A 15,767-nucleotide genomic window follows, 5' to 3' on the forward strand; every position below is an offset into this window, starting at 1 on the left:
CAACCGAATAAGATTTTAAAAACATACAAATTACTCCATTGATAAATTCAAATAGTAGTATGATAGTAAACAAAGTTGAATGAACAAAAATTTATAGATGTGGAATGGGAAACGCAGGCTGGATGAAAATTTTGACAAAATGATAAAGAAATTTTCTGGTGTGAAAAACTTTTGGAATGGTTGATTATGAAGTTATGGGATATGGGTTTGGGGTAATGTGATCCAGGGGAGTGTAATGATGAACAAATTAGAGTGGACTAGGATGGGTCGAAAAATATAATCCATGTCATTGTCCCTGTGTCAAACAACATGGAGAAATTTCTCCCGACTTACCCTCTCTCATTCAGCATATAATTGAGAATTCTCCATCCCATTTGGGGTGGGTTAAATGAACCGTTGGAGATGTTTTATTTTTACATGTATTGTTTGGCCCCCCGATGAATAACGGAAACCATATTCCACAATGCAAGAACAATATGTATCTAAGTTGAATCAAACTCAGTCCTTCAACAATCTTTGAAGCTCAAGAACTTTAACTTGCACCTTTCTAGGTGGATGTCTTCGTCTACTTGCTACACGTGCAAAATTGAAAACACAATCATATTTCATATCGAGGAGCAAAACTCCAAATTGAATATTGAAGTAAAGTTTATCTATATTGAAAAAGAGAGACTCTTATCGCTTCTATTGATCACAAGTTGAACATAAAGCTATAAACGTGTGTTAAAACAAGATTAACGAAAGAAAGAGATTAGAGACAATGAACATAGAGAGTTTCGGTAACCCAATTCTATGTAACCACAACTACGTCTGGAAGGTACTTGTGCCTAAATGAAAAGGTTCCACTAGAATAGACGAGTGATTACTACTTATTTGATGGACAAGCTATCTTGATACACTAATAGCTTTCTTCGAACGAACTGTTTAAGCTCCCCTTAAACTTGACACTTCTCAACAGAACTGTTAGATTTAGATTCCCCTAAATTTGATATCTTTGTGCGCACTACAAAAAAAAAAGTACTCTCCTGATGCCTAGCATAGTCAGAAAATAGCCAAAAACACGTCAGGAGATGATCTCCTGTTGTCGTTGACATCATTGGGAGTATAGTCGGGAATTCTTGTCAGGAGACTTACTACCGACACTGGTAGCCACCCCATTAGGAATTTAACTAACTTCGGCGTTGTACATATGGTGTTAGGAGTTAGTTAAACTCCTAACAGGGTGGCTACCAGCATCAAGAGTTCATTATTTCGAATTGCTCATTAATCTCCCGACGAAGTGTTCCCAACATTGATGTATTGAACAAACTCATATACGCAAAAAACCAGAAGAGTCATCTGACTATTTGGGTTTTGGATTAATGATCAATATTTTGTTTATTTTTCTTTTCATTCAACGATTGAAAAAATCTTCAACTACAACCCTTATACTATAAGGAGTGACGTGAGAGTCTTTCCGAATCGAATATCTTCAACAAACTATCACCACCATAAGATCACACCAGCAGACTTGCAGACGGACAAAGATCAAGTTTTCTATGGTGTCACAGACTTCTTTTCGAAAAATAACACAATGTGACTCACCAAGGTAACCCACACAAACAAGAACAAAAAATATACATTTGATCACATAAGGCAAGGGACATAAACAACAAGAATAAAAAATCAGCCACCAAAAATGGAAAGAATAATATAAAATCTGAAAAGGAAAGACACTTTGAGGGCTTTAAGCCTCACAACATGCTAGAAACTAGATGCATAACAAAGTATATAAAAGAAAATAATAACACGTCAATAACATATATAAATAAGAAATTTGCATGAGTAACAAACTTGAATAACAACTAATATAGGTGTTCAAAAAATCCGATTACCTGAAAACTTGATCAATCTAACTCCAATCGGATTGAAATAAATGAAAATTTTATGGGTCGAATGGGTTCATGGATTTATCTAAAATAACCTAAACCAACCCGAGTTTAATAATTAGAAGAAAATATATATGTTTTTTTTACTTATGATACAATTATAGATACAACATTAATTTTAATTTTATTTAATTTCATATATTTTTTTAGTTTATTCTCCAACAAATCCTAAAAATAATTTTTTAGCACTTTTGAAAGAAAACTTATATAATCTAAACTGAAATTAAGTTGTTAACATTAATTCAATATATGAAAATAACTAAATAATACATATTAATATTTTACTTATTTTTAGAAAAAAAAATTAAAGAATGATTTGGATAACCCAAGCGAACCCAACCCAAATGTTTCATGGTTAGGTTGGTGGGTTAGATTGAGTTATTATTTAATAAAGGTTATTTGAATTGGAGAAATTTATAATCTGAACAATTGAGTTGGTCTAAATAGAGTTTCAAACTAACCCAACCCAACCCATGAATATCCCTAAAAGCAAACAAACTTGAACAAATACATATATTATAACTAATACAACAAATATCCCAATAGCCAATATCCCCTCAAGTTAGAGGTGAATATCGAAAACTCCCTCTTAAATGAGTTATTTAACCTTAAAAATTAGGTTTATTGTGATTTTATTAAACAAGAAAAGCATGTGCATGTTCATACACTTGAGTGATAAAGAAAAAATGGAATTACAACTTTAACTTTAGAACATAATGTAAAGATTCTAAATAGAAAACTAAAAGCTAGCTGCCTTTTCTATTTGCTAAACCTCTTTCAAGGACAATAAGTCCTCCTTTCGAGTGAAGGAATTTTAATAGAGTTGGAATAGAACGGTGTAACAACTACAAGAGTAAACGAAAATGCACAACTTAAAAGCTTTTTCTAGAGGAAAGGTGATGGATTTCTTCGACATTTACCTACTTCTTTTTGTACAAATCATGTTTTCGCATATGTTTGACAACCCGTTTTTACTTAAATTCACTCAAAATAGTATGGCATGTGACGATAAATACTTTATTTTTCAAACATCATACTTGAATTTTTTTAAAATTGGATAATTCTCACAAATAAAAATTATAAATAATTAATTCAATAAATTTACCATTTTTTATAGATATGATGAAGAGTTATTATTACTATTATCATTATCACGATTGTTGTTATTTTTTTATTTTTTTTACAAATTTAATTGGCAAATTTATAAAGGTTGATTACTGTTAATTTCAATTAGTTTTCGTATTGAAATGAGGGTAATAGAGTATGTTTGTGAAAGAGTGCAAATGTAACAAATTTATCCATATGAAATTGAAGCATTATCACATTATTTGAATGAACTTTTAGAATAATAAATAGAATTAATAAATAATTAAAGATGAAAAACAGAAAGAGAAAGTTTATCTCCGATAGCCAATTGAGTGTTTGTAAATATATAAATAGCAAAATTTATAAATATAGATACTTATTTTAATCAATTAGTTACATCCAACTCAAATGACCAAATTACACTCAAATAAATGAAAACAAAATCAATCTTCGTTACACATATAACATAAAATAGAGAAAAAAGTGGAAGAAATTTTCTATTTTTTGTAGAGAAAGCAAGAATTTGACCTTACCAATAGTTAAGGAGGCTAGACCTTTTCTAAAACACATGCCAATAACTAACTATAACGGCCATTCCCACCCTCTCTCTCTCACACCCTCTCCTGCTTCCATCATTATTGCTTCATTACCGTCGGTTGATGGGAGACCCAAAATCCACCCCCACCGCCCTTGTCGTCGCCGCCGCCGCCACGAGTTCCCCAGATCCACCACCAGAATCTTCAACTCCACCGCCACCTCCACCGCCACCACCACAATCATCTTCGTCCTCGTCTTCCTCTTCTCTTGTTCCCCCATCCAAACGAAAGAAAAACAAAACCAAGGTCTTTCGAGTCTTTCGGTCAGTATTTCGATCCTTCCCAATCATAACACCAGCATGCAAAATCCCATCGCTCCCGTCAGGGCTATCAGACACGCTCCGAACACCGTCGGGGAGAAGTGTGACTGGAACGCTCTTCGGGTACAGAAAAGGGCGCGTGAGTCTATCAATGCAAGAGACTCCAAGAAGTTTTCCTAGCATTGTGATTGAGTTAGCCATGCAAACAAACGTGTTGCAAAAGGAGATGAGCTCAGGGATGGTTAGGATCGCTCTCGAGTGCGAGAAGCGAGCCGATAAGGCCGACAAGACGAAGCTCATGGACGAGCCGTTATGGACCATGTTTTGTAATGGTAAAAAAACTGGGTATGGTGTTAAAAGGGAAGCCTCCGATGAAGATCTCAAAGTCATGGAGCTTCTCCGACCGGTGTCAATGGGTGCCGGAGTCTTGCCGGGAAACTCTGACGTGGAGGGCCCCGATGGTGAGCTGGCATACATGAGGGCCCACTTTGAACGAGTGGTGGGGTCCAGGGATTCAGAGACTTTTTATATGTTGAGTCCAGAGGAGAATAATGGGCCGGAGCTTAGTATTTTTTTTGTAAGAATTTAAAACACATATCGTGGAATGAAATCAATATTGGTTCCTACAAATTAATTGACTCTTTATGGTCGTATTACTGATGTCGCAAATGAGATCATAAATTTCATAATATTTCGTCTTTTTTTTCCTTTAAAAAAGAGAACTTTTTTCAAAATTATCTTCTTTTTGTTTTTTTTTCTTCACGAATTTGTTGATTCGATTTTTTTCTTTTTTTCTAGTTATCTCTTTCAAAATTTAGATGATTGGATGATTTATAATTTATTGAGTTTTAGATTATTTTTGAAAATTTGTTTAGTGCTATTTGAGTGAAATTTTGTTATGAGATAGGCACTTTTTTAATTTAATTGTAACTTAAGGTGAGGTCAGATTTTTTATGAAAAAATCGATAACAGATTTTGCACTTTTTTCATATTAAGCTTTCCTTCCCCCAACACCCCCACCCTTTTTTCTTCTCTTCTTCTCTTCTGTTATTCTGTTCTTCTTCTCCTTCTTCTGCTTTGAAGAGATTCATACTAAGCTTTTATCCCTATATGGGTTTGATATTATATTTAGCTAGGTTGTATATGGTGTTAGACATATTTAAATAATAATATATTTAATTAAAGTTTGGGCTAGGTGGATTAATAATTTATTATATTGGGTTATTTTATTAGATTAGACCCTATTATTTGATCTAATTAATTAAGGCCTTAGATTCCTAATTAATTGAGTGTGGACTTTGGGTAAAAGCTTATTCTAGTTAATTAGGGTCTAATTGTAACTCCAATTGAACTAGTATATAAAGAGAGTTAGGGCTATATCCCAATATACCAAAACAATAATCACTCAATCTTTCTTGAATCCCATCGGGAGAGATCCCAAGGGCATTCGGAGTTTTAGTTGAGGATGACTAGTCATCTATCATCATCTTGAAGTTATCATTAGTTTCTCAATGAAATCTGATATGTTATTATTCTTTACAATTTGACATGATCCCAAAGTTAAATCTATTTTAAATATTTATGCTAACAAGGGTATCAGAGAGTGAATTTTTTTTGTTAAATTGTTGGTTTAAGTTTGTTTTCTAGTGAGATTTTGATTCAATTTTGGTTTTGGTTAAATAATTAAAGATTATTAAAAGATTTAAATAAATTAATTAGAAAAAGAGGGGGCTAAAACCCTTGTTGCGCATGGAATCCGTTCACACCGGCAGCATACGAGAACTACGACATGAAGTTGCGAACAAAGCGTTGCTGGTCTCGCCGGCAGAAGTGCAGTCGGACGTTCTCGACATTGCAGGTGTTGCCGGCTATAAGTTTCAACGGTTTTTGTTGAGGCCAACGGTGGGTGCATCATCCGTAGAGTCGATGGATTTCGTGTTTTTTTTTTTGTTGCAACTTACGCCCGCGGTGCTTGATCCATGAATTTGGTGGATTTTGTTTTTTGATTGATTTTTTTAATATTTAAATCTAAATTCAAAGTGGACACAAGATTGTACTCTGCGGCTTGACATCTTTCATTTCATCTGACTTATCATTTTCATCATCTCATTTGATTGAGTATTGGTTTTGTAAAGTCGATCAGTTTCTTTATAAATTTACATATTTGATCTATCTCACTTCGCCACTGTTTATTTCTTACTTTATGTTAGATGCATCTAAAATCCAATTCTAAATGCTTAAGCCAACTAAATCACTTGGTAAAATCCGCTTTAGCTTGAATTATTCGAGAGAATAAGCAAGCCAGCATTAAGTTAGAAACGCTTGGTACATCTAGAGATAGACGCACTAGTGTTTTATTGCATCCTATGACTAACGCATACATCCTAGAGATAGGGTATTGTATGACATTCGCATTGAGAAGTGCCGAATAGAAGTCTAACGCATAAATGGAGATAAGAAAGTCATCTCATTTGCATCATATTCTTATTTATGTACATCTAACTTAGATCGATGCATATCCCCTACATTAAACTCCATTTTCACACAACCCCTTATTTTCTACTTGTCCCTTTTGTATCCTCTTGCACACACACAACAGCTTAGTGTAAATAACTCATTTCTGTATTCACTTAGGATATTTCTATAACAGCTACAACGCGAGGTCTGTGTTAGCTTTAATCTGAATCCCTGAGTTTGACCCTGGACTTACTAGGAACCTGAGTTAGATTTATACTTGGATTTGATTCAAGAAAACTTGAATGCCTACAGAGTGTCATGCATCCTATTGCACATCACTAACGCATCACAAACGCATCAACGCATCATTCACATTTACACATTTTTCCAATTACTTTATACAATACACTCCTAAGCTCACATCACAAATTCAACGAACAAGTTTTTAGCGCCGTTGTCAGGGATTCAACAACAAAACTAACTAGAAATTTTGTTTGTATCTTTTATAGGAAAACTACAGTTGAGGGAGTATTACGAGCTAAGCCGAAGCTTGTAAACGTTTATGAGCAGGGAAAGCACTCCTGAACTCGTATACGACCTCAAGTTGAAAGGACCTTCCAACGAAGAAAGTGATCTAATTGTCGCCACAGGTTAAGGCAACAACTACTCAAACAGCAAACTAGACAACAACAAATGGCGGACGAACAAGTTTTTGGCGCCATGCTGAATCTGTAGAGTCAAGCTGTGGAGTACAATCTCTTGTCAAATGTCAAAAATAACTAAGAAATGAGATGATGAAAATGATAAGTCAGATGAAATGAAGGAGTCAAGCCGCAAAGTACAATCTCTTGTCCTCTTTAGCTTAATTCTAATTCGTGTACAACCACTTGTAGAAGAAATGGAAGAAAATTCTCTCTCGAGCCCAGCTTTCCCCACTCCTTGATCGGCGGTGGTGGTGGTTCTCTTCCCTCTCGTGTTCTTTTCGTCCACAACACAGCTCTAAAGTCTCAAATTTTAGAATTATACAATGAGCTCAGATCTCTTCATCTGGTGGGATTTCTTCTATTTATAGGCGTTGGTCTTCTCCAACTTGATGATTGGGCAGCATTAAATTTCATACCCTAGTCAGCCGCCTGACACTCAGATGCTTTTCAGACGCCGCCAGCTGCAGATGCCCATGCTTGTAAGTGGTGATTTGACACGAACAACCTAATCAATGAATCTTTCTTGCCTGCGACACTTAGAATCTTTGTTGAAATCCTGCAATATCATGTGTTAGTGTTCACTTGCTATCGTGAGATGCTTTAGGAGTGTATAGAGTAAAACAGATTGGAAGAATAAAGTCTAAGTGCTGTATTCTGCCTTGATGCGTTTAAATGAATGCAACGCATTGGGGCGTTAGTATTATGCACAGAAGACACACAGCTCCTTATAATAACGTTCAAGTTTTCCTTGGTTAAACCCAAGTATAAATCCAATCTAGGTTCCTGGCAAGTCTAGGGTCGATCACAGGGATTCAGTTTTTACTAACATAGATTATGCGTTTGTCCTTAGTATACTTTATTTTTGTTCTTTGATTATTTTCTAAGTCTTGTGCTTAACTTAACCTCAATGATATCAACTATATGAACTCATAAGCATAAGATATGCGTTGGGAAAATAGACAAGGCTTGAACTTATCTTAAAAAGATTAAGTTTACTTTCTAACGCATGCAAGCTTGAAGTCTTAAACTCCTTTCAATTTCTCAAAGCTTTTTAAAACTTTGTTTCTCTTTTAGCAATGAGGATATAACTCATCTCCAAATTTAGGGATGAAGGAAATCCGAGCGTAGACGCATCAATGTATACATCATAAAGAAAAAGGGAAACAAAATAAGAAGAATTTTGAATGCAGCTCCTCTGTCATTACTTCAAAAGAAAGAAATTTCAAATGACATGAGCTTAATTAGAACAGGCACTTAGCCGTAGTTGGATGCCCGCATAACACCCGTGGGGGTAAGCCAAAATGAAGTTAAGTATCCTAGACCAACGCGTCCCATAAAACTCCTCTATCTAGTCTAAAAAAAAAACATTATACTTTGAAAAAGGAATGATTATTAGATATGAGTTTAGTTGTAAAGGGTTCTCACCCGTACTTGGATGCTCGTATGACACCCATGGGGGCAAGCCAAAACGAAAGTGGGATACCTAGAGAAATGCATGGGTAAACAAGTACACAATCACTTTTTATCCAACATTTGTTTTTCAAAAGAAATAGCATCTAACGCATTGCTGGTTGAGAAAAGATTGAAATGTTTTGAGAAATGAAAGGAGTTGCGATGAGAAGCCTGCCGCATCGGAAACTAAATATTAGTCCTTTTAAGAAAAGCGTCAATCTAAGTTATATTTTCCCAACTCTTATTTCAGCTTTGAGACGAATATGATGAGAGGTGAAATTTGCACATTTAAGGCAGAGGAGATAGCGAAGAATTATTTTAGAATGCTTGAGGACAAGCATTGTTCAAATTTGAGGGTGGTTGATAACTTGTAAAAATAAAAATTATCCTTGCTCTTAAATTAGAACAATTAGGGTTTTTAATGATAAAATCTCCACATTTTTCATAGAAACGCATGGATTTACTTAAACAATAGAAATTTCATGTAAAAGAAGTTTATCACTAAAAATCGCGGCGTTAACGCACTACTTTGCAGGATTTCAATTCAAAAACTGACAATAACGCATTAGACAAGTGCCGCAAGAAACGCGCTAACGCATGAGCCATGCGTCAGAGGGAATTCAACACATAGAAGATTCGTTACTTCGGGCTGATTGTGTCACATCACCACTTGCAAGCATGGGCACCTGCAACAGGCGGCGTCTGAAAAGCTTTCAGAGGTCAGGCGGCCAACCAGGACATGGAATTTAATGCTGACCAGGGCATGGATTTAAATGCAGCCCATCCTCCAAGTGGACGAGACCAGCGCCTATAAATACTTGAAGACCGTCAAGAATTAAGAGTTCCAGACAATTAGAAGCTCCATACTCTCTGTAAATTTTTAGACTTAGTTTTAGTTTGTACAAGCTGTGCCGAGGTGTAAGATGATCGAAGGAGCTGAGAACCACCACCATTGCCGACCAGGGAGTGGAGAAAGTTATTCTTGAGAAAGATACTCTGTCCTCAGCTCTTTAAAGTGATTGTATACAACAAGATCGAGCCAAAGAACTACAAGAGATTGTATTCTTTGGCTTGACTCAGTCTCTCTCTTATTATCATTTTCATTTCATTTTGATTGAATATAGTTCTTTGTAAAGACTCATTGATCCTTTAAAAAATTCATATATTTGATCATCACTTTTTCTATTGTTCATCTTCTGTTTATGTTGAAAGCATTAGTACTTCATGCATAATTCTGTTTCAACGCCTAAACCAACTTGACAACTTGGTGAAAGCTTCTTTACTTAGTTGTTCGAAAGAATAGCTAAACCACATTAAGTAGAACACCTAGTACAGCTAGAGATAGACTTACTAGTGTTTCTTGCATTCTAGGTTAGACGCATGCACCCTAGAGATAGGCTTGTATGTTTTTCGCATTGAGAAGTGTTGAATGATGTCTAACGCACGAACAGAAAGATAAGCAACCCATCCTATTTCATCCACACTACATCAGTTGTATGCAATTATCTTTAACCGACGCGTCCACCTACTTAAATTCCATTTTCACATGAACCTTCATTTTCCACTCAACTCTTTTGTATTGTCTTGCATAAGCATAGCATGTTAGTGTAAATAATACATCTTTCACATTTATTTAGGAAAAACCACTCCTCCAAGTCTATGCTGTGTTGGGGTACTGGTTCTTCTCGTCCAACTAAGTCTTCAAATGCTACTGCGTTACTGGACCCTAACCAAGTTGGCTCAAAGATCACTGAAGGTGGCACAAAATTTTGGATTGGACTTTATTGGGGCGAAGGAATGGAGTGAGGAAGGTCCTGATCTATGAATATGGGTTCTTGATGAATCTACTCAGGACTCCCTTTTAGCTGGGCTATTGGTGAGTCAAGGAAAAATTCAAGTGCAGGTTGTGCTTCTTCAGCCAAAGCTTCTGGCTCAGCTTCACATTCTTCATTCTCTAAAGCTTCATCGCTGTGTTCAACTACCATGACGCGTCTTTTCTTAGGGGTGCATTTTGTTGGTTGAGGTCTACGTGCCACTTCTTTGGTAGGTAAGGTTGGTTGATGCTGTGATCCTCGAAGAATATGCCTTACTGCCTTGATGTCTATCAGACCATCGACTTCTTCATAATCATCCCCCAGAGGGATGCCCCCGTGTTCGCATAACGCGCAAATCAGCCAGAAATATATAGTTGCCCTCGAGACTTGCTCTTGATGGTCTTGATCGGGTTTCGTATAATCCTCCCAATATCCAACGGGATGCATTGTATTATGCAGTAAGTGGCCAGGACGTGTTCTCTGGATAATGTTTCATCATGCGTTGTAGGCATGATGCTGCGTTTGATTAAATAATACCACATGTTAGCGTCTGGGTTCAGATTCCTGGAACAGCATCTTTGATCCATTCCTTGATGTCTGCCATTTACTTCCAGGTTTAGCCACTATCTTCAACGCATCTTCCAATTGACCAGGCGTTGGTTGCTCTAATATGTGGTTTCCTTCTGCGAGGATTACTATTCAAGTTGAACACTTCATTTATCTTGTCTGCCGAGAAGTACACTAACACCCCTTCCACGAAGGCAATGTTCTTTTCCATGTCGATTCGCTGTGTAGAACGGCAGACAAGGTTGGGCCAGATGCGATCGGTGCCCACGTAGAATTGATTCCACCCTAGTGCGTTGATGGTTTCTATGATATAGACTAGCAATGGGTGGCATTCAGGAAGAAGCCTTTTTCTACTAATATGTCATTAAACTGACGCTTCCTTCCATGGTTCTCATAGGTAACCGCTCCGTTACCTTGCGTTTCCCTGCCGTGTTCTCTTGCCTCTTTAGCCAACTCTCTTAACTCATTCTCCAACTCCTTTGGAGATTGGTTTTCCTTCACCTTGTCTCGCGGGCGCATATTCTTCCAATTTATTTTCCAATGCGTTGTGCCCTTTTTTACGCGTTGCACCCTCAGGTCTGGGTGCAACTCTTCTTCTTCTTCTTCCTCCAGTATCAACGTTCTCTTCCTTGATACTCTATTTGATTTTATAAGCCCCTTCATCCGTGTCAGATGGGCGTGGCTACGACGCATCAGGGCCAACTCTCCTTTCTCTACTTTCTTCTTCTCTTTTTTCATTCTCTTCCCTTTCTTCATTTTCCATCTCTTCTTTAGCATCGCTGCATATCTTTATGTTTCATCCAACTCGAGTGATGCGTTTGGTGGATCTGAACGCATCACTTGAGTTGCTTCTTGCTTTTGGTTGAGCGATGCTAGAATAACTCCAAATACTTCTTCTTCATCACGTCTTGCTAACTCTGCCAAGTCTTCAAGGTTATGCTTTGACACAGGATTGTCAGAGGCTGGGATGGGTGGAGTGAATGGCGAGGTGCCAACAGGGGTGTGAGGCGTCCCTGGAGAGGATATTAGGATGGGTGAAGGTGATGGCTAGTTAGACGTGTCTGATTCCACTGGGTAAATTATGGCTAAGAGTTCAATGGATAGAAGGGGAGGTGGATGCACCGCTGGAGATGGTGCGGTATGGGTATATGTAGGAAGAGGTTCATGCGTTGCACCCACCAAGGTTATGTTTGGGATAAATGGTGGTGGGGCAGGCTTTTTATAAGGTTTGGATGTGGCTATAGATGACGGACGCGTCCTGGTCTTGGCTGGTGTCTTTACCCTTGGTTTAGGGGCAGACTTGGGTTTTTGTGGGGTTTTAGCCCTAGGCAGAGAAGTTTTGGCCGAAAGGGTTTACAGGTTTCTTGGAGCTTTTGGCCAAAGCTTTCATGGAGGTGGAAGAAGGTGTAGGGACGGCCAGACGCTGAGTAGAGGTAGCGTCATCGTAAGAGGCTTTCGATTGGGTAGGGACGGAGGTTGATTTCCTAGGGATAAGTGGTGGTGAACTTGAAAATGAAGAGGAGGAGAAGGAACTTACCGGCAAATCATTGCCTAGGCTGTAGCTTTGGTTCTGAGAATTTGAGCCGGACGACATTGTTCACCAGAGATGCTGAACGAGAAAGGAAAATGAAGGTTTGGTGAATCTGAGGTTCTAGTGGTTTCTAAAGAAATGGAGGTTCGTAGGCGCAGTGAAGGAGAAGAAGAAACGGTTTGGTTCAAGTGAGGTTTTTGTAGGGGGAGAGGATGATCGCGGCCGACGTCAGGCAGCGCCTAACGTCTGCAATTAATGCAAAGTGGAAGGGTCGCCTTGTTTAGCCAAAACACTCGAGTGTTTTGTGTTTTCGAGACGCGTCCCTTAACTGCCCCCTGCGTTAGACTTGTGTCTAACGTGTCCAATGTTTTAGTTTTAATTATACACTTTTCTAATTTTGTAAAGGCAAAACAATCAACTTAAAACTTTCAAATAACTAAACTAAAAAATTCAAACATAACTTAAAATACAGAATGCAAAATAATAAGGTTGAGAGGCATCCCTGGAGGATGTGGCGTTACAATCGCAGAGATGCCTCGACGCGAGCTTCAACTTGTCTCGCGTAGCGCAAGAGACGACTTTTGGCATTCCACTTCGTCTTTAAAGTACGGCTTAACCCATTGGCCGTTTACTTTTAACACATCAGTGCCATCTTCTCGCGTTAGTTCCACAGTACCGTAGGGAAAGATCATTTTAATTATGAAGGGCCCGGACCATCTAGATTTCAATTTCCTTGGAAACAGACGCAAGAGTGAGTTGAACAATAAAACTTTTTTATCAACAACAAGTACCTTCTTGCTGATGCGTTAGTCGTGCCAACGCTTTATCTTTTCCTTGTAGATCTTGTTGTTTTCATATGCGTTCATTTGCCATTCTTCGAGCTCGTTGAGCTGAAGCTTGTGTTGAACGCCCGTCGCATCCGGATTCATGATCAACTTCTTTACTATCCAAAATGCCTTATGCCCCAACTCTACAGGAAGATGACATGCTTTACCAAATACAAGTGAGTAAGGAGACATACCTATAGGCGTTTTGTATGTAGTCCTGTAGGCCCAGAGTGCTTCATCCAGCCTCTGCGCCCAATCTTTCCACGTTGTGCTGACGACTTTTTCCAGAATTGATTTGATTTCTCGATTTGAAATTTCTGCCTAACCGTTTGTCTGAGGGTGGTAGGCGGTAGCAATCTTCTGCCTGACATTATATTTTGCAAGTAATTTTGAAACGATGCAATTGATAAAATGCGTACCTTCATCGCTTATTAGAGCTCTCGGCGTTCCATAGTGTGTGAAAATATTCCTGATAAGAAATTTAGATATAGTAGACGTGTCATTTCTGGCACAGGCTACTGCCTCTACCCACTTAGATACATAGTCTACAGCCAACAGGATATATTGCTGACCACAAGACAGAGGGAATGGGCCCATAAAATCTATGTCCTAAACGTCAAACAACTCCACTTCAAGAATATTATTCAAGGACATTGCGTCCTTTGAAGAAATATTCCCTGTGCATTGGCAGAGGTCACAATTTTGAACAAACTCTCATGCGTCCTTAAAAATGGTGGGCCAAAAGTAACCGCATTGAAGAACTTTCATCGTGGTCCTTTGCCCACCAAAATGCCCACCATAAGGAGAATTATGACACTCGGCCAAGATGCGTTGTGTCTTCTCCTCTGGGACACATCGACGTAGTATAGAGTAGGGCCTTGTCTGTATAGAAACGGTTCGTCCCAGAAAAAAACTTACTGTCATGGACTAGCCGTTTCTTCAGCTGGGAATTAAAGTTTTTAGGGAACTGCTTGGTGGTCAAGTAATTAACTATATCAGCATACCAAGGTTCCCTGCCTTCAATTCTAAACAAGCTCTCATCGGGGAATGCGTCCTTTATGTCGTTTTTCTGGACTTGCATTTCTTGATTTTCAAGCCTGGATAGGTCGTCAGCCACCTGATTTTCTATTCCCTTTCTATCTTGGATGTCAATGTTAAATTCCTGTAGAAGTAGAACCCATCTTATCAGTCTCGGCTTTGCGTCCTTCTTGCTCATTAGAAACTTGATGGCTGAGCGGTCGGTATATATAGTGGCTGATGCACTAATTAAGTAAGAACGAAAATTTTCAATACCAAATACTACAGCCAACATCTCTTTCTCAGTAGTTGTATAGTGTTCCTGAGAGTCGTTTAATGTTTTGGATGCGTAAGAGATGGGATGTATCAAGTTTCCCCTCTTCTGCCCTAACATAGTTCCCAATGCGACATTACTTGCGTCACACATAAGAATGAAATGATGCGTCCAGATGGGCTGTTGTCAACGCATACTTCAAGGTTTTGAACGCGTCAGTGCAGTCTTCGTTAAAAACATAGGGTCGGTTCGCCTCCAATAATGCGCTCAGAGGTAACGCAATCTGAGAAAAACTTCTGACGAACCGTTTATAGAAGCCGACATGTCCTAGAAAATTTCTTAACGTTTTGACATTTGGTGGTGGTGGAAGTTTTGCTATTACATCAATCCAAGCTCTATCCACTTCCAAGCCAGCCTTGGATACTTTATGCCCCAAAATAATTCCTTCTGTCACCATGAAGTGACATTTTTCCTAATTCAGTACTAAGTTTATTTCCTCGCACCTAGCGAGAACGACTTCTAAGTTATCCAGACATGACTGGAATGAGTCTCCAAAGACTGAAAAGTCGTCCATGAAGACTTCCACGGTCTTCTCCAGAATGTCAGAGAAAATGGCCATCATACAGCGTTGAAATGTCGTTGGTGTGTTGCATAGCCCAAAGGGCATGCGTCTGAATGCGAAAGTGCCAAAGGGACAAGTGAACGTGGTCTTCTCTTGATCTTCTGGATCTATTAAAATCTGGTTGTAACCAGAATAAAGAAAGAGAAGAGATCCAGTTTTCGAAAGGCTTGGTATTTTCTGGCATTTCCCTCTTCCTGATTCGTTAGTATCATGTAATGTGTTTCTTTCGAAGGACTATTGCTTCTTGGATTCATCTTCTTTCTGTAAGGGCTCTTCCCACTCCAAACGTTCACTGCGTGGACCTTGCTCTTTCTCCGTTATTATTCCCAAATATCTCTGTATTGCTGGGGTAGAACGGCCTGCTACCTGCTTTTTCATCTCGCTTTGCAATCTACCCTACCTGGAGTTTCCAGGTTCTGATTTGAATGACACCCTGGCTCTTCAGCATTGCATCGTTTTGGGCTATGTACTCCTTCAATAGGTTTTCCAGCGGAGTTCCAAAACTTGATTGCGTGGCCACCTCTATTTGAAGGGTTGTTGATGCGTTTGTTGAAAGACAAGTAGGCGGTCCATTCCTTTGCTTATGGCTCGCGCCTGGGTTGTGCTCTTGCTGATTTCCTCCTGTCTAAGAA

General features: G+C 38.5%; 1 protein-coding gene across 1 annotated transcript; it reads left to right on the plus strand.

Annotated features, from left to right (window-relative positions):
• The first annotated feature begins 3,624 nt into the window (after positions 1 to 3,624).
• On the plus strand, positions 3,625 to 4,459 carry LOC120087661 (protein MIZU-KUSSEI 1). Its single transcript, XM_039044508.1, has one exon. It carries the CDS (start codon positions 3,674 to 3,676, stop codon positions 4,457 to 4,459), a length of 786 nt encoding a protein of 261 aa, XP_038900436.1. The 5' UTR covers positions 3,625 to 3,673.
• Positions 4,460 to 15,767: the final 11,308 nt, after the last annotated feature.

This window comes from Benincasa hispida, chromosome 10, assembly GCF_009727055.1.
Source record: "Benincasa hispida cultivar B227 chromosome 10, ASM972705v1, whole genome shotgun sequence".
NCBI classification, from domain to species: Eukaryota; Viridiplantae; Streptophyta; class Magnoliopsida; order Cucurbitales; family Cucurbitaceae; genus Benincasa; species Benincasa hispida.

What these genes read in the sequence shown, in the direction of transcription:
- LOC120087661 (XM_039044508.1), top strand. Translation starts at nt 3,674, where the DNA reads ATGGGAGACCCAAAATCCACCCCCACCGCCCTTGTCGTCGCCGCCGCC.